At 41.3% G+C, this 26,244-nt stretch overlaps 1 protein-coding gene across 2 annotated transcripts in view; it reads right to left on the bottom strand.

Annotated features, from left to right (window-relative positions):
- Positions 1-26,244, bottom strand: part of LOC143788104 (venom factor-like) — a 381,787-nt gene that overhangs the window by 118,878 nt on the left and 236,665 nt on the right. For both annotated transcript variants that reach the window (XM_077277495.1, XM_077277503.1), the window contains 5 exons: positions 25,749-25,834; positions 14,531-14,670; positions 13,798-14,007; positions 9,910-9,964; positions 3,491-3,577 (listed from right to left, as the gene is read on the bottom strand). In XM_077277495.1, coding sequence (XP_077133610.1) covers positions 3,491-3,577; positions 9,910-9,964; positions 13,798-14,007; positions 14,531-14,670; positions 25,749-25,834 — 578 coding nt within the window. The remainder of the gene's footprint in view (positions 1-3,490; positions 3,578-9,909; positions 9,965-13,797; positions 14,008-14,530; positions 14,671-25,748; positions 25,835-26,244) is intronic.

Below are 26,244 nucleotides of genomic sequence, written 5' to 3'. Positions count from 1 at the left end.
CCCGATCTATCATTAAAAAAAAGCATTACCATGAATTACGTTTTTTTGGTCGCCGCGACCAAAATGCAATAACGGGCGATCAAAAGAACGTATCTGCACCGAAATGGTATCATTAAAAACACCAGCTCAGCACGCAACAAGAAAGCCCTCAACCAACCCCAGATCATGAAAAATGGAAACGCTACGGATATCGGAAAATGGCGCAATTTTTTTTTTTTTAGCAAAGTTTGGAATTTGTTTTCACCACTTCGAAAAAAAAGAACCTATTCATGTTAGGTGTCTATGAACTCGTAATGACCTGGAGAATCATAATGGCAGGTCAGTTTTAGCATTTAGTGAACCTAGCAAAAAAGCCAAACAAAAAACAAGTGTGGGTTGCACTTTTTTTGCAATTTCACCGCACTTGGAATTTTTTTCCTGCTTTCTAGTACACGACATGGTAAAACCAATGATGTCGTTCAAAAATACAACTCGTCCTGCAAAAAATAAGCCCTCACATGGCCAAATTGACGGAAAAATAAAAAAGTTATGGCTCTGGGAAGGAGGGGAGTGAAAAACGAACACGGAAAAACTGAAGATCCCAGGGTCATGAAGGGGTTAATCCATGACGGCGTAATGTGTTAGGAACAGTAATGTTTGAGTTGTTTCCCTCTCACCAAGCTGCTTGCGTATTGTCCTTTGTCCATCCCAGACTCCTGCAGGTCTACAGTTTTGTCCCTGGTGTCTTTAGAGAGCTCCTTTGTCTTGGCCATGGTGGAGATGGTGGAGTGTGAATGATTGAGTGTATGGACAGGTGTCTTTTATACAGGTAATGAGTTCAAACAGCTATAATTAATACAGGTAATGATTGCAAAGGAGGACTTCTTAAAGAAAAACTAACAGGTCTGTGGGAGCCAAAATCCCTACTGTTTGGTAGGTAACCAAATACTTATTTCATGCAATCAAATGCAATTTAATTATGTAAAAGTCATTCAATGTGATTTTCTGTTTTTTATTTTTAGGGCCCCTTTCCACTTGCGAGGAAAACGGACGAGTGCAATCCGATAAAAAATCGGATTGCACTCGGACCAATGTTATTCAATAGGTGTATTTTCATTTGCGATTTTTTTCTCAGCCGAAATCGGACTGAGAAAAATCTGGATCGGCTGAGAAAAAAATCGCAGCATGCTGCGTATTGCTGCGATTCTCGGACGAGACTCGCCAATGCAAGTCAATGGGTGCGAGAAAAAAATCGCACAGCACTCGCACCATGCGAGTTCTGTCTGATTTTTACGCACCGGTGTCCTTTGAAAAGCCGGCAATTCAGCGCGGTGTACAGTAAAATCACACTGACAGGTTAGAATAGAGAAGATATATACACATAGAATAGGTACATATTATATACACATTGATATATATATATCATATATATCGTATATGTATATGATATATATATATCAATCAGTGAGACATCTATATATGTATATTTATATTTAATGCAGCGCTAGATAGCATAAAAGCCGCTAATTCAATTGCCGGCGTTTCCTATCTCCTTCACAAACCCGACAGGATATGAGACATGGTTTACATACAGTAAACCATCTCATATCCCTTTTTTTTTGCATATTCCACACTTCTAATGTTAGTAGTGTGTATGTGCAAAATTTGGCCGCTGTAGCTGCTAAAATAAAGGGTTAAATGGTGGAAAAAATTGGCGTGGGCTCCTGCGCAATTTTCTCCGCCAGAGTGGTAAAGCCAGTGACTGAGGGCAGATATTAATAGCCTAGAGAGGGTCCATGGTTATTGCCCCCCCCTGGCTACAAACATCTGCCCCCAGCCACCCCAGAAAAGGCACATCTGGAAGATGCGCCTATTCTGGCACTTGGCCACTCTCTTCCCACTTCCGTGTAGCGGTGGGATATGGGGTAATGAAGGGTTAATGTCACCTTGCTATTGTAAGGTGACATTAAGCCAGATTAATAATGGACAGGCGTCAATTATGACACCTATCCATTATTAATCCAATTGTTTGAAAGGGTTAAAAAAACACACACACATTATTAAAATGTATTTTAATGAAATAAACACACTGGATGTTGTAATATTTTATTGCTCTCTCAATCCACCTGAAGACCCTCGCTTGGAAAAATAATAAACCAACAATATACATACCTTCAGATGATCTGTGACATCCCACGATGTAAATCCATCTGAAAGGGTTAAAATATTTTACAGGCAGGAGCTCTGCTATAATGCAGCTGTGCTCGTGCCTGTAAACCCTGGGGAATGAAGGTAATGTAGGTCAATGACCTATAGTTACCTTCAGTCGCGGTGAGGCGCCCCCTGCTGGATGTCCTCATATGACGTCGCGCGTGGGACAAAGTTCCCAGGCTGCAGTTCATAAGGACATACAGCAGAGGGCGCATCACCGCGACTGAAGGTAACTATAGGTCATTGACCGACATTACCTTCATTCCCTGGGTTTTACAGGCACGAGCACATTATTAATCTGGCTTAATGTCACCTTACAATAGCAAGGTGACATTAACCCTTCATTACCCCATATCCCACCGCTACACGGGAGTGGGAAGAGAGTGGCCAAGTGCCAGAATAGGCGCATCTTCCAGATGTGCCTTTTCTGGGGTGGCTGGGGGCAGATGTTTGTAGCCAGGGGGGCCAATAACCATGGACCCTCTCTAGGCTATTAATATCTGCCCTCAGTCACTGGCTTTACCACTCTGGCGGAGAAAATTGCGCGGGAGCCCACGCCAATTTTTTCCGCCATTTAACCCTTTATTTTAGCAGCTACAGCGGCCAAATTTTGCACATACACACTACTAACATTAGAAGTGTGGAATATGCAAAAAAAAAAGGGATATGAGATGGTTTACTGTATGTAAGCAATGTCTCATATCCTGTCGGGTTTGTGAAGGAGAGAGCAAAAGCCGGCAATTGAATTAGCGGCTTTTATGCTATCTAGCGCTGCATTAAATATAAATATACATATATAGGTATCTCACTGACATATATATATATATGTATATATACACATTCTATGTGTATATATCTATTCTATTCTAACCTGTCAGTGTGATTTTACTGTACACAGCACTGATTTGCCGGCTTTTCAAAGGACACCGGTGCGTAAAAATCGGACAGCAATACGGATGTCATACGGATGTCATACGGATGTTGCAATAAAAAAATCGCATGACACTCGCATGATTTTCCTCCGTTTTTTCGGTCCGTTAATCGGACCATTTTTTTCTCTCGCAAGTGGAAAGGGGCCCTTAGATTCTGTCTCTCACAGTAGAAGTGTACCTACGATACAAATGACAGACCTCTCCATTCTTTGTAGGTGGGAAAACTTGCAAAATCAGCAGCGTATCAAATACTTATTTTCCCCACTGTACATATTGCACAAAAAAGCACAAGATCTTGAAGAACTTTTACTGACTTTGGTAATCTTAGGGAATAATATATTCTATTTGGCAGTAATAACATGTGATACCTTGTATGCTAATGAAGTTTGTGGCAATGCTGCCAGGAACCATTCCTTCTAAAGCTTCCTTCTTTATCTGTATCTGCTGAAGTTCTCCTGTTAATCACAATTCTTTAGTTAAAAAATGGCATGTATTCAAATGAATTACATTCAATTCACACATAGTCAAATTGGCAGCATATGTCTGGATCCATAATGTACAGTCTCCAAAGACATCTATAGGGCACATGTGTGCAGTGGTTAGATCACCATCGGTCACTAGAACAATGGACAAGGCTAGTAGAAATTTTAATAAAGCAGTGAATGAACATGATAGATCATTTAAAGTTTATGGCATTAACCCCTTAACCCCCAAGGGTGGTTTGCATGTTAATGACTGGGCCAATTTTTACAATTCTGAACACTGTCCCTTTATGAGGTTATAACTCTGGAACGTTTGCATGGATCCCGGTGATTCTGACACTTTTTTCTTGTGACATATTGTACTTCATGTTAGTGGTAAAATTTCCTTGACATTACTTGCGTTTATTCGTGAAAAAACAACGGAAATTTGGTGAAAAATTTGAAAATTTTGCAATTTTCCAACTTTGAATTTTCATCCCCTTAAATCACAGAGAAATGTCACACAACATACTTAATAAGTAACATTTACCACATGTCTACTTTACATCAGCACAATTTTGGAACCAACATTTTTTTTTGTTAGGGAGTTATAAGGGTTGAAAGTTGACCAGCAATTTCTCATTTTTACATCATTTTTTTCTTTGGTACCACATCATATTTGAACTCACTTTGAGGGGTCTATATGATAAAAAAATACCCAAGTGTAACACCATTCTAAAAACTGCACCCCTCAAAGTGCTCAAAATCACATTCAAGGAGTTTATTAACCCTCAGGTGTTTCAGAGGAATTTTTGGAATGTTTTTTTTTAAAAAAAAAATGAACATTTAACTTTTTTTCTAAGGGTAACAGGAGAAATTGGACCCAAAAGTTGTTGTACAATTTGTCCTGAGTAAGCCGATACCCCATATGTGGGGGTAAACCACTGTTTGGGCGCATGGCAGTGCTCGGAAGGGAAGAAGTGGCATTTTGGAATGTAGACTTTGATGGAATGGTCTGCGGGTGTCACGTTGAGTTTGCAGAGCCCCTGATGTACCTAAACAGTAGAAACCCCCCACAAGTGACCTCATATTGGAAACTAGTCCCCCCAAGGAACTTATCTAGATGTGTTGTGAGAACTTTGAACCCCCAAGTGTTTCACTAAAGTTTATAACGCAGAGCCTTGAAAATAAAAAATCTTTTTGTTCCACAAAAATGATTTTTTTTAGCCCCAGTTTTGTAGTTTTCCAAGGATAACAGGAGAACTGGGACTGCAAAAGTTGTCCAATTTGTCCTGAGTACTCTGATACCCAATATGTGGGGGTAAACCACTGTTTGGGTGCATGGCAAAGCTCGGAAGGGAAGGAGCACCGTTTTACTTTTTCAACGCAGAATTGGATGTAATTGAGATCGGACGTCATGTTGCATTTGCAGAGCCCCTGATGTGCTTAAACAGTGGAAACCCCCCCAATTCTAACTCCAACCCTAACCCCAACACACCCCTAACCCTAATCTCAACCCTAACCACACCCCTAACCCCAACACACCCCTAACCCTAATCCCAACCCTAACCACACCCCTAACCCGAACACACCCCTAACTCTAATCCCAACCCCAACACACCCCTAACCTTTATCCCAACCCTAACCATAACCTAACCACACCCCTAACCCTGACACACCCCTAAAACAACCGTAAATGTAATCTAAACCCTAACCCCAACTCTAGCCCCAACCCTAACTTTAGCCCCAACCCTAACCCTAACTTTAGCCCCAACCTTAACCCCAACTCTAGCCCCAACCTTAACTTTAGCCCCAACTTTAACCCTAACTTTAGCCCCAACCCTACCCCTAACACTAATGGGAAAATGGAAATAAATGCATTTTTTTTTTTATTTTATTATTTTTCCCTAACTAAGGCGGTGATAAAGGAGGGGTTTGATTTACTATTTATAGCAGGTTTTTATGGCGGGTTTTTATGTCTGGCAGCTGTCACACACTAAAAGACGCTTTTTATTGCAAAAAATATTTTTTGCGTTGCCAAATTTTGAGAGCTATAATTTTTCCATATTTTGGTCCACAGAGTCATGTGAGGTCTTGTTTTTTGCGGGACGAGTTGACATATTTATTGGTACCATTTTCGGGCACATGCCATTTTATGATCGCTTTTTATAATGATTTATGTTAGGCAGAATGAACAAAAACCAGCAATTCATGAATTTCTTTTGGGGGGGGGGGGGGGCGTTTATACCGTTCCGCGTTTGGTAAAATTTATATAACAGTTTTATTCTTCAGGTCAGTATGATTACAGCGATACCTCATTTATATCATTTTTTATGTTTTGGCGCTTTTATACAATAAAAACTATTTTATCCAAAAAATTATTATTTTTGCACCACTTTATTCTGAGGGCTATAACTTTTTTATTTTTTTGTTGATGATGCTGTATGGTGGCTCGTTTTTTGCGGGACAAGATTACGTTTTCAGTGGTACCATGCTTATTTATATCCGCCTTTTTGATCGCGTGTTATTCCACTTTTTGTTCGGTGGTATGATGATAAAGCATTGTTTTTTGCCTCGTTTTTTATTTTGTTTTTTACGATGTTCACTGAAGGGGTTAACTAGTGGGACAGTTTTATAGGTCGGGACGTTACGGACGTGGCGATACTAAATATGTGTACTTTTATTGTTTTGGGTTTTTTATTTACATAAAGTTATTTATTTATTAGAACAATATATTTTTTTAATTTATTTATTTAGGTTTGCTTTTTTTTTGTTTGTTTTTTTACACATGATATATATTTTTTTTACTTTTACTTTTTTACTTTGTCCCAGGTTGGGACATCACTGTATAGTGTCAGCCATCTTGGATCCAGGGCCTGCAGGGAGGAGGAAGGAGGAGACGCTCGGAAAAACGCGATCACATCACGTTGTTCCGAGGGTCTCAGGGAAGCACGCAGGGAGCCCTCTCCCTGCACGATGCTTCCCTATGCCACCGGAATGCTGCAATCATGTTTGATCGCAGTGTTCCGGGGGTTAATGTGCCCGGTGTCTGTGACCGCTCCTGGCACATAGTGTCAAATGTCAGCTGCAATAATCAGCTGACACCCGGCCGCGATCGCCCGCACTCCCCCAGTGAGCACGGCTGATCGCCTATGACGTACTATCCCATTGCTGGGAATTAAGTCCCAGGTCACCTCGACGGGATAGTACATCTAATGGCAGAAAGGGGTTAAAAGGGTTGTCTAGGTTTGGTGCAGATGTCTGAATTCACTATATGTGACAGCAGGCATGTAAATCCTCAAATCATACATGATGCGCGCTGTCATGATACTCTGATGTAGGTGGCCACATTCCGAATACGTGTGCTTCTCACAATATTAGAATATCATCAAAAATTTAATTTATTTCAGTTCTTTAATACAAAAACTCATATATTATATAGAGCCATTACAAACAGAGTGATCTATTTCAAGTGTTTATTTCTGCTAATGTTGATGATTAGGGTTTACAGCCAATGAAAACCCAAAAGTCATTATCTCAGAAAATTAGAATACTTTATAACACCAGTTTGAAAAATTATATTAAAATCTGAAATGTTGGCCTACTGAAATGTATGTTCAGTAAATTCACTCAATACTTGGTTGAAGCTCCTTTTGCATCAATTACTGCATCAATGTGGCGTGGCATGGAGGTGATCAGCCTGTGGCACTGCTGAGGTGTTATGGAAGCCCAAGTTTCTTTGATAGCAGCCTTCAGCTTGTGTGCATTTTTGGCGTCTGGTGTATCTCATCTTCCTCTTGACAATACCCTATAGATTCTCTATGGGGTTAAGGTCAGGCGAGTTTGCTGGCCAATCAAGCACAGTGATACTATTGTTTTTAAACCAGGTATTGGTACTTTTGGCAGTGTGGACAGGTGCCAAGTCCTGCTGGAGAATTAAATTTCCATCTCTAAGAAGCTTGTCAGCAGAGGGAAGCATGAGGTGCTCTAAAATTTCCTGGTAGATGGCTGCACTGACTTTGGTATTGATAAAACACAGCGGACCTACACCAACAGATGATATGGCTGCCCAAACCATCACTGATTGTGGAAACTTCACTAGACCTAAAGCAGTTTGGATTGTGTGCCTCTCCACTCTTCCTCCAGATTCTGGGACCGTGAATTTCCAAATGAAATGCAAAATTTACTTTAACCTGAAAACACCTTGGACCACTGAACAACAGTCCAGTTCTTTTTCTCCTTGACCCAGGCAAGACGTTTCTGGCGTTGTCTATTGGTCATGAGTGGCTTGACACAAGGAATGCGACACTTGTAGCCCATGTCCTGGATACATCTTTGTGTGTTGGCTCTTGAAGCAATGACTCCAGCAGCAGTCCACTCCTTGTGAATCTCCCCCAAAATTTTGAATAGCCTTTTCTTAACAATCTTTTCAAGGCTGTGGTTGTCCCAGTTGCTTGTGCACTTTTTTCTAACACACTTTTTCCTTCCACTCAACTTCCCATTAATATGCTTGGATGCCGTACTTTGTGAACAGCCAGCTTCTTTAGTAATGACCTTTTGTGACTTACTCTCCTTGTGGAGTGTGTCAATGTCTGCCTTCTGGACATCTGTCAAGTCAGTAGTCTTCCCCATGATTGTGGATCCTACAGAAACAGACTAAGGGACCTTTTTAAACGCTTAGGAAGCCTTTGCAGGTTGTTAATCATTTTAATTTACTGACATAATGACTTTTGAGTTTTCATTGGCTGTAAGCCATAATCATCAATATTAACAGAGATAAACACTAGAAATAAATCACTCTGTTTGTAATGATTCTATATAATATACGAGTTTCACTTTTTATATAAATAGGAGAAAAACTGGAGTAACCAATAAATAAGTAAGAAAGTACAAAATTTATTTCAAAAAATCAAAGAAAAACACATATAATAAAATTGTCAATCAGGACAAGGACACGGAAGTACATATAGATTGAATGATTTACATTTGAATGCTTGTCCATGTGCTAGGTAAGTAGAGCCAAAAATAAGGCACAATAAATAAAGCCCAAGTATTGTATAACAATGCGGGGATCCACAGAAGCAGCGGGAGCTCTATAGCAAGGTTTAAAGCCAAAAGTAAGGCAAAAAAAAAAAAAAAAGGTCAGGGTAAATCAACATAGATCAAGCCCAGCTGGAGATCCGCAGAGTAAAGGGACTGTATCATAAATTAAGGGCAAAATTTACCAGGCCCAGTGCACAACACTACTCAGATGGTAATGAGCCATCATTTGGGGCTCATTACCATCTGAGTAGTGTTGTGCACTGGGCCTGGTAAGTTTTGCCCTTAATTTATTAATTTATGATACAGTCCCTTTACTCTGCGGATCTCCAGCTGGGCTTGATCTATGTTGATTTACCCTGACCTTTTTTTTTGCCTTACTTTTGGCTTTAAACCTTGCTATAGAGCTCCCGCTGCTTCTGTGGATCCCCGCATTGTTATACAATACTTGGGCTTTATTTATTGTGCCTTATTTTTGGCTCTACTTACCTAGCACATGGACAAGCATTCAAATGTAAATCAGATAGATGTATTACCTCTGAACTCCCATGTGCACCTCACTACTATATGTACTTCCGTGTCCTTGTCCTGATTGACAATTTTATTATATGTGTTTTTCTTTGATTTTTTGAAATAAATTTTGTACTTTCTTACTTATTTATTGGTTACTCCAGTTTTTCTCCTATTTATATAGTTACATTACGGAGTCAATAAAATATTGTGAATGTGGGTTGATACTACTTAGTATCCCCACTTTTGGCATATTAAATATGCAATGGGGTTTTTTTCTTCTGAGTTTCACTTTTTGTATAGAAGAACTGAAATAAATTAACTTTTTGATGATATTCTAATTTTATGAGAAGCACCTGTAGACGTGCACAGCCTCATTTAATTGATTTGTACTGAGCAAGGACAGCTCATGTCTAATCAGATTGTGGCTGGGAGTATGCATTTCACAAACTTGCAGTCACATGACTACCTTATCTCGCCATTGGCATCGGAGAATCATGACTGCCTGCATTATGCACGATGTGAGGATTCATAAATCTAGTCATATATAGTGACTGCTGACTTTTGTGCCAAACCCGGACAACACCTTTAAAAACCTGCCAGCCGCATCCTATTTTCCACTACAGTGCAAACTGGAGTCCATCGTTCTAATAATTGATGGTGGTCTCTGTGGTTGGATTCCTATTGATCTAATAATTAACATCTAGACATATACACTATTTGTTTATTATAGACAAGGAATAAGGATCAAGATATTTTCATTATAGGAATCTAACCTTTTGGGTTTATAGTTTCACTGAAAGCTTGTTTCCTCACAAGTTTCCCTTCTGGCTGAAATATAAAAGCAAAAAAACAAATCTGAAAGTATTCACAATTTTTAAAATAAATATATAAATAAATATATACCACGTCAGTACAATTTATCTTTTACACCATTTTTATTGGAGAGCAGACCAGCAATCACAAATTCACAATTCTTCTCTTCCCACTTGCCCTGTAGTGGTGGCAAGTGGGGTTAGTATTTGTGGGATTGATGTCACCTTTGTATTGTTAGGTGACATAAAGCCCACAGCTTAGTAACGGAGAGGTGTCTATAAGACACCTCCCCATTATTAATCTTATAGTTATATGATAAATAAAGACACAGCCATAATAAAATCCTTTAATTGAAAAAATGACACAGACTCCTTTAATATTCTCAATTAACCCCTTCAAGACCTTGCCCTTTTTCGGTTTTGCGTTTTCGTTTTTTGCTCCCCTCCTTCCCAAAGCCTTAACTTTTTTATTTTTCCATCAATATGGCCATGTGAGGGCTTTTTTTTGGCGGGACAAGTTGTACTTTTGAATGACATCATTGGTTTTAGCATGTTGTGTACTAGAAACCGGGAAAAAAATTCCAAGTGCGATGAAATTGCAAAAAAGTGCAACCCCACACTGTTTTTTTGTTTGGCTTTTTTGCTAGTTTCACTAAATGCTAAAACTAACCTGCCAATTTGATTCTCCAGGTCATTGCGAGTTCATATACACCAAACATGTCTAGGTTATGTTTTATCTAAGTGGTAAAAAAAATTCCAAACTTTGCTAAAAAAAAAAAATTGCGCAATTTTCCAATACCCGTAGCGTCTCCATTTTTCGTGATCTGGGGTCAGGTGAGGGCTTATTTTTTTGCGTGCTGAGCTGACATTTTTAATGATACTGTTGTGCTGCAGATATGTTATTTTGATCGCCCGTTATTACATTTTAGTGCAATGTCATGTTTTAATTTTTTTCTCGCTACGCCGTTTAGTGATCAGGCTAATCCTTTTTTTTATTGATAGATTGGGCTATTCTGAACGCGGCGATACCAAATATGTATAGGTTTGATTTTTTTTTTTACTGTTTTATTTTGATTGGGGAGAAAGGGGGGTGATTTAAACTTTTATATTTTTTTTATTTTTTTTCATATTCATTAAAACCTTTTTTAAAAACTTTTGCCATGCTTCAATAGCCTCCATGGGAGGCTAGAAGATGGCACAACTCGATCGGCTCTACTACATAGGAGCGATCGTCAGATCACCCCTATGTAGTAGATTTAATGCATTGCTATGAGCGCCAAACACAGGGTGGCGCTCATAGCAATCCGGCATCAACAACCATAGAGGTCTCAAGGAGACCTCAGATCATGTGACGGGGGTCGGCGATGCACTCATTTCCAGCCCGATGGCCGGAAGCGGTAGTTAAATGCCGCTGTCAGCGTTTGACAGCGGCATTTAACTAGTTAATAAGGGTGGGTGAATCACCATTCCACCTGCCGCTATTGCGGGCAAATGTCAGCTGTTCAAAACAGCTGACATGTCCCGGCTTTGATGCGGGTTCACCACCGGAGCAGGGGATCCAGGTAAGGGGTTAAACCATACTTATGACCTTGCCTAATTCTCCTGTAACAAAAATAAAATAAAAAAACAACATTATACCATACCTGTCTGTCATTCTGCCCCACGCCGTAATCTACGTCTGGGAAATAATTAGTTTTCAACCTGGACGGTGCCAAGATGCGACTGTCCAAGCTTAGAACCACTGGGGAATGAGATGCTGCAAAGACGTCACTGAGGCTGCGTTCCCAGCCAGTCTGAACTGCTGTGACCTCAGGACCATGGGAAAAAGTCAGTGATGAGGTCACCGCAGTTCAAGCTCAGTGTCTTCACAGCAGATCACCGTGAGAATTTTTCTTGGTGATCTGCTGTGAAGACATGGAGCTTGAACTGCTGTGACCTCATCACTGACTTTTTCCCATGGTCCTGAGGTCACCGCAGTTCAGGCCAACTGGGAACGCAGCCTCAGTGACGTCTTTGCTCGCGGCATCTCATTCCAGAGTGGTTCTCAGCCTGGACAGTTGAATCTTGGCACCGTCCAGGTTGAAAACTAATTATCCCCCAGACATGGATTACGGTATGGAACAGAATGATGGACAGGTATGGTGTATTGTTGTTTTTCCATTTTATTTTTATGACAGGAGTTCAAGGGTTTCAGTGGAATTAGGCAAGGTCGTTAGTATGGTTTAATTGAGAATTTTAAAGGAGTCTGTGTCACTTTTTAAATTAAAGGATTTTATTCTGGCTGTGTCTTTATTTAACATATAACTATAGGTTTAGTAATGGAGAGGTGTCTTACAGACACCTCTCCATTACTAAGCTGTGGGCTTGATGTCACCTGACAATACAAAGGTGACATCAAGCCCACAAATATTAACCCCTTTTGCCACCGCTACAGGGCAAGTGGGAAGATGTGCCTTTTCTGTGCAGCTGTGGGCTTCTGTCTTTAGGCTGGGGGGCTATATTACCGGCCCCTTACCAGCCTGAGAATACCAACCTCCAGATGTGAGCTTTAGCAAGGCTGGTTGTCAAAAATGGGGGGACCCCAGGCCGTTTTTTTAAATGATTTATTTAAATAATTAAAAAAAGAGCGTGGGAACCCCTCTATTCTTGATAACTAACCTTGCTGAAGTGGACAGCTGAGGGTTGCAGCCCCCAGCTGTGAGTTTTGCCTGGTTGGTTCAAGAAAATAGGGGGGATGATGGGAGTAAGAGTCCCAAAAGCCCCCACCTGCTGTCATCATTCTGACTTTAATATAACTCTCATCATTCTCCTCTGCTCACGCCGATCTACTGCAGAGCAGGGAAGAATGATGAGAGCCATATTCAGCACCTGCCGCCGAGGAACAACGCTTACTGTAGCGCTTCTTCGCCGATGCAAATGCGTGTCACATGGAGGACATCAACGTGTGCTCTCCGTGTGCACGTGTGAGGGACGTTTTGCCGTCCGTGCTGATGGTAAAAAATGGACATGTCTACGTGTGAGGCACACGGACACACAGTCCACGGAAACACACTGACATGTGCACAGATCCATTCATTTGAATGGGTCTAAGTGTGTCAGTGTCTCCGGTATGTGTGAAAACTGTCACCACATGTACCAGAGACACGGATGTGTGAAAGAGGCCTAAGAGATTGGTGTACCTAGGTAACAAGCTCACAAGGTCGCTATCTCATAGCACCTTAACTAGTACTGATTATTCATATCAATCTAAAGTGCTTATGCTTTATTAGTAATGGCACACAACCCATAAATTCAGTGATCAGTCTCTAGTACACATACTATGAAACTGGTTCCTAGATTGACCGGAAAAATTCCTAACTATCTGGTTCCACTTTCTTAAGATCAATCTACTTGAACTTTCTCATAACTATTATTAGTCCAGATTCCACTATCTTGCTCAATTAGCTGTCTCATAGACAATATATAGTGCTTCCCTGACTATTAATCCACTTTTACCCTGCCTAGCACATACTGTTAAAATGAATAACCATTAGCCTCCGCAACATGTTTCGCCATAAGGCGCCATCAGGGGAATGAGGCTATAGTAGCACTATAGTGTATATCAGCACATAGTGAGGAGACTGCCTAATACGTATATCGAGCTGTAGGATTTCCTGATTAATAATACTATCTTGGCTATATGTGTTTTTAAAGCATATGATTTCTGTTTCATAATTAAATAATAGCTATGTTTTATTTAGGGTCTTGAATTAGAGATCTAGCTTTGCCTATGGCAATTTGTGTGAATTTTGACAAATTTAACTCAAAAAAAGTCTTTCATTTTGGTTATAAAAATACTTATGTACATACCAACACATGGAGCTTCTTTCTCACTCTATCTGATAGGCCATTGCCACCAGTAGCTGAAACATCTATGTCAACTTCTGTTGCTTCAAGTGGGATTACAACAAAGTACACCACCTTGGATGATTTCGGTGGTACTCTGACTGTTTCCTGATAACCTTTGGATTTAGTAGCCAAACTGCATAAATTCTCGTTATAAAGGAATTTCACTCTGACCTGGTAAAAGAAAAAATAAAGCAAAATAAATAATAAGTAATGGAAGTAAAATAAAAAGCAAAATTCTAGGTTTTGGGGCACAACAATGATTTTCACTGTTGTAAGCTCGTATGATTTTGATATTTTGTTAAATCTTATACTATTGAGTCTTATACTTTTCTATTGCGCACACTCTGGTGGTTAGAACACTTTATATTTCTACATATTTTACACCACTGTTGGAGACACTTTTCAACATTGTGATACCAAGTATAATTGTATGTCATGGTGCCAACTCCACCAAATGTACCTAAATGGAGTGCATGGCATTTTAAATGTAACATAACTAGCAGATATACTGTACTCTTTATCTTTTGGGCAGGCAATATGACACCCACTCCTCTACACCCAAGAAAGACTCATGTTCATTGGAGCTTCTAGTTTGCACTTGGAAGCATATCAGACGATTGACAGACAAATATAAGAGAAAATGTATCAGCATGTCAAACAACAGGATTGGAGAATGTAGAGCTGGAAAACAAACCGTAGCTTGATCGGAATGGTAGTTGTGAATTACTGCTCTTATCTGTACTTGTTCATTTCTTATAACACTGTATGGCATTCTCAGATCAATGAAGAATTCTTTATAAGTGGTCAATTCATATGGTTCTGACACACAGATGCCTGAAAAAAATGTATTCCAATTGTTAGTCATTTTTGTTTTCAGCATTTTGTGCTATTCAGTATATACAATATGTTGTCACCCCCCCATCTAGTAAGGTACGGTATATGTAATTTTTAGTCTTGGGTTGTGATCTGTTAGGAACATTTTTTAAACCAAAAGGGCACTATTTAGAAAACACATTGCTTGTTCTTCCCAGAGCAGCCAGTTTACTTCAAGCATATTGCTCCATTCTTGGCAGAAACCTTGAAAAGAAACAATGCTCATATATTGTATGCTTAACAAGAGGAAGTTCTGTCTCATGCGCAAGCTTATCACATATACTATTACTTAAAGTGGTATTCCAATTCTAAGAAGTTAGCACTTGGGACCCTCACTTTTTCAAAAACAGGGTATTTTTATCCCTTTTAGAATAAAGCAGCAATGGGCCTGCTCGACTGTAGCTCCATTCTTTGTCTATGGGACTGCCAGAGTACTGTACTCAGATTTCTCTGACAGTCCCATAATGAATGAACTGACGGTCAAGCATGTTCAGATATAATTATTTGTCACCTAAAGGTGAAAAAGGGGTGGCATTAAAAAAGGAAACAGGCTGACAAGGCACAAAGAGCAATCAAATGATACAGCATACTGAATCTTCTGCACTACCATCAAAATTTTCATCCCCTTAATATATTGCAATCATCATATTATATAGCACTGTGTACTTACAATTGCTCATTTTGCCTTTCCACCCAGTTAATTCTTCTGTTTTCTATTAGGACTAGGAATGAGTGCTCCTGAACTGTAAAGTTCAGGGTTCGTACTGAACACTTAAGTGTTCATTACTGAACAACGAACACGGACTTTTTACTGAAGGTCTGGTTTAGTTTCTGGGTTCGAATGCCTAATAAAGTTTGCTGAAAGGCTGCAGTGCAGCCAATTAACAAGCTTTTAGGCTCTGGACATCACAGCCATGTCAGGTATTGGCATGGCTGTAATTGGCGGCACACCACGTGACCAGACTGTTGCATAGTTTGGTCATAGAAGAAACTTGTGAGAGTAGATTATATGGGGTAATTCAACTTTTACCTACACCGAACATGAGGTACATGCATCAGCTTCTTAACACAGCATAACATGAAGTCTGAAGGACCTTTAACCAGAAAGAAAGTGAAACCAAAGCACAAGTATATGCATTACATTCAACTAAGCATATAACAGTAACAACATCACCATCTTCTGTCAGAAAAGGGTAAACTCCTCCTGTACACAAATAAGTCTGTATCTATTGCATATCTGCCAACACCCTTTCTAAACAGTAAGGACTTATTCAGTTAAGCCTAATTTCTTCATCAGTCTCTGATGTCTTTCAGCATTCAATGCCTTTGTGAAAATATCTGCTGTCATATCCTCAGTTGGGCAGAACTGTAAATTTAAGATTCCTTGTTGCTGGTGATAAATGAAACTTCACATCAATGTCTTTAGTTCTTGGATTAACTCTTTCCATCTGAGCAAGAACTAGACATCCTTGATTGTCCTCGTACCTCTTTGTTTGTCCCAACTGTTGTTGTCCTAAGTCTGTTAGCAGTTGTCTTAACCATAGAACTTCTTGACTGGCATGTGCTGCGGTGACATATTATGCCTCTGTCGACGACAGTGTTACTATAGATTGATTCTTACTAGTCCAACTACTCAGCCTGATAGCAAGAAAATATAGCCGTTGGTAGGTTTCCCGTCAATTGGATCTACAGCCCAGTTTGAATCAACGTATCCTGTTAAAATGTATTTCTCACTTGCAGGAAGTTTCAGTTTAACGATGCTAGTCCCTTTCAAATAATGGATTACTCTCTTCACTGCATTCCAATCCATTTTGTTTGGCTTTGACACCTTCCTGCTCAAAATTCCCACTGCTGCTGCAATGTCTGGCCTTGTAACAGTCGCAAAACATAATAATTTTCCCATTCCCATTCTGTATTGTTCATTATTCAGTAACAGATTCTGTTCACTATTTATTTCCTTCAGCTACCGTATTTTTGGGTATATAAGATGACTGGGCGTATAAGACGACCCCCCCAACTTCTCCATATAAAATTTGGAGTTTGGGATATACTCGCCGTATAAGACGGGGGTCACCTTATACACCGGGTGTCGTCTTATACGGCGTGTGAGGTCCGGATGGTTCCCAGGGTCTGGAGGAGAGGAGACTCTCCTTCAGGCCCTGGGTTCCATATTCATGTTAAAAAAAAAAGAATAAAAATAAAAAATATGGATATACTTACCTTCCGACGGCACCCGGCTCTCAGCGGTGCAAGCGGCGGCCTACGTTCCCAAGGATGCATTGCGCAAAGGATCGGAGATGACATCGCGTTCACACAGCTGAGAGCTGGGGCTGTCGGAAGGTAAGTATATCCATATTTCTTAATTTTTATTCTTTTTTTACATGAATATGGATCCCAGGGCCTGAAAGAGAGTCTCCTCTCCTCCAGACCCTGGGAACCATCCAGGACTGCTCCCTGCACACGCCGTACCCGACGTATAAGATGACCCCTGACTTTTCAGAAGATTTTTAGGGGTTAAAAAGTCGTCTTATAAGCCAGATAATACGGTAGTTAGTTTGTTTCCATTGGAGACTTTACTGGTTTTGCATCTTGCAATCCAAATGTTTCAATTATGTCTTGAATCATGTGATTTTGATTAAGAAGGAAACTCCCATCTTCTTCTCTTTCTATCTGTATTCCTAGGTACTGTTTCACATTTCCCAGATCTTTGATCTCGAAGTGTTGATCCAAAGTTTTCACTATCTCCGCTTCATCCCTTTCTTTTCAAAACAAACTAAAATATTGTACACATATATCAGCACATTGATCCATCTGTCTGTCAGTCTATTTGTACAGTACATAGACAAGAATCCACATTACTTCTTTGAAAATGTTCATTTATGAGTACCTCTGTGATTTTATAATTCCTTGCTTTAGCGGCTTGTTTTAAACCATATATACTTTTCCATAGCTAACAAACCATGTTTGGTTTCCATTTATCTTTGAATCCTGGGGGTTGTTCCATGTAAATGTCTTCTGTTAAGTCTCCATTCAGAAATGTTGCCTTTACATTCATTCCAGTGATCTGCATGTGGGTTAGAAATTGTGCTTTTTACTTTCTGTTTATTCTCCTTTTGGTGTAATTTCTGTTGTTTTGCATTCCATATAGTCTTTCTTTAAATGTCCCTTTTTCTTACATCTGAAACATTCTCTTGTCTCTGTATTATAGGGCTTCTTGTCTGTCACTTTAAAAACATTTTCAATATCCTTTTCAGTTGATTAGTTTGTTTGTTCTTTCCTTATAATGATATTCATCTATAAGTCTGGTCTTTACAAACACTAGTGTAATGTTTGCTTCAGGTCTTGTCTCTAATGCATTTATTAGAGCAGTGTATGAATCTGGTAAACTGCACAATAATAATGCTGCTATTTGGCTTTCCTTAATGTCTTCACCGACTGATCTCAGCTGTGTTACCACCCCCATCATGGAGTTTACTGTATATGCTCCTGCATTTCTTTCCGTCCACTTAATCTCATGGTGTAGATTTCTTAGCAAGGATAGTTTGTGATTTAACCCCTTCCCGACCTTTGACGCGGCGTATGCGTCATGAAAACCTGTGCCAATCCGACCTGTGGCGCAGCATATGCGTCATGGTCGGATCGCGTCCCTGCAGGCCGGGTGAAAGGGTTAACTCCAATTTCACCCGACATGCAGGGACAGGGGGAGTAGTACTACAGCCCAGGGGGGGTGGCTTCACCCCCCGTGGCTACGATCACTCTGATTGGCTGTTGAAAGTGAAACAGCCAATCACAGCAATCTGTAATATTTCACCTATGAAAATTTGTGAAATATTACAATCCAGCCATGGCTGATGCTGCAATAGCATCGTCCATGCCTGGAGACCCGGATCTGGCCCCCCCACCGACTGACGGCGGCGATCTGCAGCCGCCATCAGTGTTCCGTACCCCTCCGTCCTGTCCTAAGCGCCTTCCTCTCCCCTCCAACCCTCCCCCGTCCTCCCCTCCGCCCCCCGCTGTCCGATTGCACTCCCCCATACTTACCTAGTCCCGGTGTCCCTCCCGGTGTCCTCGGTCTTCTCGCATGGGCGCCGCCATCTTGGAAAATGGCGGGCCCATGCGTAGTGTACATTTTGATCGCTGTGATAGGTTCTATCACAGTGATCAAAATAAAAAAAATAGTAAATAAACCCCCCCTTTATCACCCCCATAGGTAGGGACAATAATAAAATACAGAAAATATATTTATTTTTGTTTTTCCGTTAGGGTTAGGGGTAGGGTTAGGGGTAGGGTTAGGGTTGCACTTAGGGTTAGGGTTGCACTTAGGGTTAGGGTTGCACTTAGGGTTAGGGTTGCACTTAGGGTTGCACTTTGGGATAGGGTTGCACTTAGGGTTGCACTTAGGGATAGGGTTGCACTTAGGGTTGCACTTAGGGATAGGGTTGCACTTAGGGATAGGGTTAGAATTAGGGTTAGGGTTAGAATTAGGGTTGCAATTAGGGTTAGGGTTAGAATTAGGGCTATGGTTGGAATTAGGGTTAGAATTAGGCTATGTGCACATGGTGCGGATTTGGCTGCGGATCCGCAGCGGATTGGTCGCTGCGGATTCGTAGCAGTTTTCCATCACGTTTACAGTACCACGTAAACCTATGGAAAACCAAATCTGCTGTGCCTATGGTGCGGAAAATACAGCGTGGAAACGCTGCGTTGTATTTTCCACAGCATGTCAATTCTTTGTGCGGATTCCGCAGCGTTTTACACCTGCTCCATAATAGGAATCCGCAGGTGAAATCCACACAACACTGGAAACCCGCGGTAAATCCGCAGGTAAAGCACAGTGCGTTTTACCTGCAGATTTTTCAAAAACGGTGCGGAAAAATCCGCACACAAATCCACAACGTGGGCACATAGCCTTAGGGTTAGGGTTGGAATTAGAGATAGTGTTGGAATTAGGGTTAAGACTAGGGTTAGGGGTGTGTTGGGGTTAGGGTTGTGGTTAGGGTTGGGATTAGGGGTGTGTTGGGGTTAGTGTTGGAGTTAGAATTGAGGGGTTTCCACTGTTTAGGCACATCAGGGGGTCTCCAAACGCGACATGGTGCCACCATTGATTCCAGCCAATCTTGCATTGAAAAAGTCAAATGGTGCTCTCTCCCTTCCGAGCCCCGACGTGTGCCCAAACAGTGGTTTACCCCCCACATATGAGGTATCAGCGTACTCAGGAGAAACTGGACAACAACTTTTGGGGTCCAATTTCTCCTGTAACCCTTGGGCTAAAAAATTATTTTTGAGGAAAGAAAAATGATTTTTTTTATTTTCACAGCTCTGAGTTATAAACTTCCGTGAAGCACTTGGGGGTTCAAAGTGCTTACCACACATCTAGATAAGTTCCTTTGGGGGTCTAGTTTCCAAAATGGGGTCACTTGTGGGGGGTTTCTACTGTTTAGGCACATCAGGGGCACTGCAAACGCAACGTGATGCCCGCAGAGCATTCCATCAAAGTCTGCATTTCAAAACGTCACTACTTCACATCCGAGCCCCGGCATGTGCCCAAACAGTGGTTTACCCCCATATATGGGGTATCAGCGTACTCAGGAGAAACTGGACAACAACTTTTGGGGTCAAATTTCTCCTGTTACCCTTTTGAAAATAAAAAATTGCGGGCTAAAAATCATTTTTGAGAAAAGAAAAATTATTTTTTATTTTCATGGCTCTTCGTTATAAACTTCTGTGAAGCACTTGGGGGTTTAAAGTGCTCACCACACATCTAGATTAGTTCCTTGGGAGGTCTAGTTTCCAAAATGGGGTTACTTGTGGGGGAGCTCCAATGTTTAGGCACACAGGGGCTCTCCAAACGCGACATGGTGTCCGCTAATGATTGGAGCTAATTTTCCATTCAAAAAGCCAAATGGCGTGCCTTCCCTTCTGAGCCCTGCCGTGCGCCCAAACAGTGGTTTACCCCCACATATGGAGTATCAGCGTACTCAGGACAAACTGGACAACAACATTTGTGGTCCAATTTCTCCTGGTACCCTTGGGAAAATAAAAAATTCCGGGCTAAAAAATCATTTTTGAGGAAAGAAAATTATTTTTTATTTTCACGGCTCTGCGTTATAAACTTCTGTAAAGCACCTGGGGGTTTAAAGTGCTCACTTTGCATCTAGATAAGTTCCTTGGGGGGTCCAGTTTCCAAAATGGCATCACTTGTGGGGGAGCTCCAATGTTTAGGCACACAGAGGCTCTCCAAACGCGACATGGTGTCCGCTAACCATTGGAGCTAATTTTCCATTCAAAAAGTCAAATGGCGCGCCTTCTCTTCCGAGCCTTGCCGTGCACCCAAACAGTGGTTTACCCCACATATGAGGTATCGGCGTACTCAGGAGAAATTGCCCAACAAATTTTAGGATCCATTTTATCCTGTTGCCCATGTGAAAATGAAAAATTTGAGGCTAAAAGAATTTTTTTGTGAAAAAAAAGGACTTTTTCATTTTTATGGATCAATTTGTGAAGCACCTGAGGGTTTACACTGTGTTCCAAATTATTATGCAAATAATATTTCCTCATATTTTCTCTAAATTACCTATCTGAATTGCAGTCATTGTTATTTTCCAGTCATCTACTATTCTAGTATAATTGCAATCTTTTGGAACAAACTGCCTATGAAAACAGTATATTTAAAAAAAAAATAAACACTCAAAATGCATGTTCCAAATTATTATGCACAGCAGAGTTTTCAACCTTTTTTTTTTATTTTGAACAAAAAAAATGGTCAATTGTGAAGTTATAAGCATTATCAGCTTATTACAAAATGAAATCAAACAGTTTTCAAGTGAAAACTTTATTCTAGGTGATGTTACATTTGCACATAGGACCCCTTGTTCGAAAGAAGCTTCTGAACTCTCTCGTCCATTGAATTTGTCAGTTTTTGGATGGTTTCTGCTTCAATTGTTTTGCATGTGGACAGAACACCCTCCTAGAGCTGTTGCTTAGATGTGAACTGCCTCCCGCCATCATAGATACTCCTTTTGATGATGCTCCAGAGGTTCTCAATGGGGTTGAGGTCAGGGAAAGATGGTGGCCACACCATAAGTTTGTCCTCTTTTATGCCCATAGCAGCCAGAGATGCAGATGTGTTTTTTGCAGCATGAGATGCAGGGCCACGCTTAGTAACCCGATGTTTACCCTGGTTACCAGCGTAAACGTAAAAAAACCCAAACACTACATACTTACATTCCGGTGTCTGTCCCCCGGCGCTGTGCTTTCCTGCACTGTGTAAGCGCCGGCCGGCCGGAAAGCAGAGCACAGCAGTGACGTCACCGCTGTGCTTTCCGGCCGGCGCTTACAGTGCAGAGAAGCACAGCGCTGGGGGACAGACACCGGAATGTAAGTATGTAGTGTTTGGTTTTTTTTTACGTTTACGCTGGTAACCAGGGTAAACATCGGGTTACTAAGCCCAGCCCTGCGCTTAGTAACCCGATGTTTACCCTGGTTACCAGGGGACTTCGCATAGTTGGTCGCTGGAGAGCTGTCTGTGTGACAGCTCTCCAGCGACCACACAGCGACGCTGCAGCGATCGGGATCGTTGTCTAGATCGCTGCAGCGTCGCTAAATGTGACGGTACCCTAACTGTTGCACATCTGCCAACACAGACCAGTATAAATGCCTGATCACAGGTGCCATCATTCTGCCCTGATTAGTGTAGGGACAGGACACAGCTGGAGTGGTGGAAAGGATTAGGTTTTGTGTGTGTGCAGTTTTACAAAAAAACCTCTCTGTCTGTACTCTACACCTTTGTCTGTGGGAGTAGTATGCCTTACAAATTTTTTCTACTCTGCACTTGTGTTTGTGGAAGTAGTGTGCGTAAAACAAATTGTTCTACTCTGCACCCGTGTCTGTGGGATTAGTGTGCATAACCAATGTTTTATACTCTGCACCTGTGTCTGTGGCAGTACAGTGCTTAAAAACACATTTTTCTACTCTGCAACCGTGTCTGTGTGAGTACTGTGCGTAAAAACTAATTTCAAATAATGTGCACCCATGTCTTTTGGTGTAGTGTGCCTTTAAGCCACTTTATTTTACTCTGCACCTGCGTCTGTGGGACTACTGTGCGTAAGAACAAATTTTTCTACTCTTACGCACCAGTATCCGTGATGGTACTGTGCGTGAAAATTTTTTTCTACTCTTATGCACCTGTGTCTGTGATAGTACTGTGTGTAATCATTTTTTTTCTACCCTGCACTCGTGTCTGTGGGAGTACTGTGCAAAAAGCCTGTGTGTGTACTCTGCACATGTCTTTGTGGGAGTACTCTGAAAAAAACTTCTGTGGGGTACTCTGCAAAACAGCCTCTGCGTGGTTGCTCTGCAAAACTGCCTTGTTGGGGTACTCTGGAAACAGCCTGTGTGGGTGTACTCTGCAAACCACGGCTCGTACTTTCTGCAGCAGCTCTGACATCTCGGAGTGATTTTTCAGGATGCTCTCCACCACCAAATTCAGTACATGCACGAGACAAGGGATGTGCGTCAAACCAGCTAGGCCCAGAGATGCTGTGAGATTTCACTCTTTTTTGCACACCACCAGCTCGGGCTTGAGGTTCAGCCTCACCAACCAATCATCAGTCTATTGTTTGATCCCCATCCATAGCTCCTGCGCGGTGTAGGATTTTCCCCCCAAACAAGTGAGTTTCAGAACAGCTTGCTGGTGTTTCCTCCTGGCTCTGCTGAAGTTAGTCCTGCAGTTGCTACACTGACCGGATCAGGAGTCCGTGGAGGAAGCAGAGTAGGAGAAGGAGGCAATATTAACAGAGAAACATCCAAAAATATCCACCAATTGTTAAATATTAATTATTATTGAATTATTATTACACTCAATTACCGTAATGAGCATCAAGGAAGGTTTTGCTGACATTACAAAAAGCTATTTCTGTATATTTAGCTCAGAGTAAAAGTTAACACCATATAGAGAGAACACATGCTCTATGGGACATATATATCCACGGCTCTTAGGGGGGCGGTCATTTTGGTCTTTCTCCAGACTACAGACTTCACACAGATGGAATGAACAGCTGGTAACCATGTGGTTATGATGACTTCTACTCCATGACAGAGATAGACGCCATTTACCATTCAGAATTTCAGGAAAGATGGAGAACAAACTTTGATATGGACAAATGGGCAATCTCTTTGTAACTATTTCACCTATTTTATGTTTTTGATGATTTTTGGTGGACAATCCAATAAACCACTACATTTTTTATGAGACATCAGGTAAAGAATCCTGATTAAATAAATATGCAAAATAAGCATATTTAACACAAATCCTCAGTGGTGGTAGGTTATGCCAAAAACGCTTTCTGCCTAAGGCCCAGAAACCACAATACTTACGCACCGGGCAGTTAGAGAGATATAACATCCCAGCCCATGCTTACTGGTCCACATATCCGTGGTTATGTTGACCTTTACACTGGGGTTGGTGCTATCTACATAGGGAAGCAAAATTCCTTGTCTTACCGGCAACCCACATGGGACAGCCAACAGCTACTCCCACCTATGGCCACCAGAAAATGCACAAATTGGAGGTGTCATCTGCAAACTCCTGCGCTCATTTGCCCCTGCTGGTGGGGGTGGCTTAGTGTGTTAAAGGGAACCTGTCACCCCCAAAATGGAAGGTGAGCTAAGCCCACCAGCATCAGGGGCTTATCTACAGCATTCTGTAATGCTGTAGATAAGCCCCCGATGTATCCTGAAAGATGAGAAAAAGAGGTTAGATTATACTCACCCAGGGGCGGTCCCGGTACGATGGGTGTCGCGGTCCGGTCAGGGGCCTCCCATCTTCTTACGATGACATCCTCTTCTTGTCTTCAAGCTGCGGCTCCGGCGCAGGCGTACTTTGTCTGCCCTATTGAGCGCAGAGCTAAGTACTGCAGAGCGCAGGCGCCGGGCCTCTCTGACCTTTCCCGGCTCCTGTGCACTGCAGTACTTTGCTCTGCCCTCAACAGGGCAGACAAAGTACACCTGCGCCGGAGTCGCAGCGTGACTACAAGAAGAGGATGTCATCGTAAGAAGATGGGAGGCCCCAGACCGGGCCGCGACACCTATTGGACCGGACCGCAGCAGGACAGCCCCTGGGTGAGTATAATCTAACCTCTTTTTCTCATCTTTCAGGATACATCAGGGGCTTATCTACAGCATTCCAGAATGCTGTAGATAAGCACCTGATGGCGGTGGGCTTAGCTCATCTTCCATTTTGGGGGTGACAGGTTCCCTTTAAGGAAGTCTGAGGCCTCATTCAGAAGTCCATAAAATCACATATGTGTTCTATCTAATCTAGCTGTTCACATATCGATGCTGCTAACATGTCCAATTTTGATCTTAAAAACAGATCGAAATTACCCATACAAGTATATGGGTTCATGAAAATGATGGTATCTGTGTGCAGTCCATTTTTTTCCGTGATTAACATTGCAATAAATAGCAGAAGGTTCGTAATTTGTTTATTTTTTCATCAGTGATGATCACTGCTGAAACTCAGATCCAAATCACTGATGAACATCCATCTGTGTCTTTATGTTTGAGAAAGATCACAGTCTGAATGAGGCCTAAAAGTATTGTCAGTTACTTCTGCTAAGATTCCAGTTGCACTTATCTTATTCCAAGGATACAATTTAAAGGACAACTGCCACTTGCCATAAATATGTAATTTTTAATTGATCTAAATACCGCTATTCTGTAGAATCTCCCATTTTGTTCTTGTGCCTCACCCATTCCTGAGATATGGTCCTCCTCTTCTCGCTATGTAGATCCAGTCTTTTTAGACAACTGGGTTTGGTCTTCAAGAAGACTCCTGAAGAAAATAGTTGAGGACCATGCCCATACAAGGAACAGGACGCCGTGTGTCCAAAATAGAGAGGAGCAGGAACAAAAAGAAGTTCTGTTTAAGGCAAATTGCTGCCTCCCGCTCTCCTAGAAGAGCCTTTTTTCGCCTTACACACAGTATTTTAAGCACAATATTGGTAATTTTAATAATATTTAGTCCTAATTCATCTTACCTTTGTCTTTTTTAATGCTAATTGCTTGTATTATCCAGGTTGTGATAGAATCTGGTAGGGTGAGAGCTAATGGCTCAGTAACAGTGCTAAAAATAAAACAGAGTCTTGATAAATTAGCTGAAAGATTACTTACAATGGACTAAATATTTAGGACTAAGAATATATACTCACGTTGAGTATTTGCAGCAGATGTTTTTGCAGCATAAACCGAATGCTGACAGGGAAAACACAGCATAAAATACACATTTTTTACACGATTGTGCATTTGGTTTTGCTGTGTTTTTAATTACATTTTTCCTCCCATTCATTTCAATGGGTGAAAAAAGCTGCAAAATCACTGAAAGAATTTTCATGCTACAGATTTGAAAATACGCTTTTAGGCCCACTTCACAAGTCCGCATGAAACTGCTAGTGGAAAAAACAGTACCAGTGTCATCAGTGGTTTGGATCAGTCTGCATTCAGTGTACCATCCGTGTTTTTACGGTGTAGATAAAG

The sequence above is a fragment of the Ranitomeya variabilis genome, chromosome 1 (assembly GCF_051348905.1).
Source record: "Ranitomeya variabilis isolate aRanVar5 chromosome 1, aRanVar5.hap1, whole genome shotgun sequence".
NCBI classification, from domain to species: Eukaryota; Metazoa; Chordata; class Amphibia; order Anura; family Dendrobatidae; genus Ranitomeya; species Ranitomeya variabilis.
This window is presented reverse-complemented; position numbering and strand designations above follow the sequence as displayed.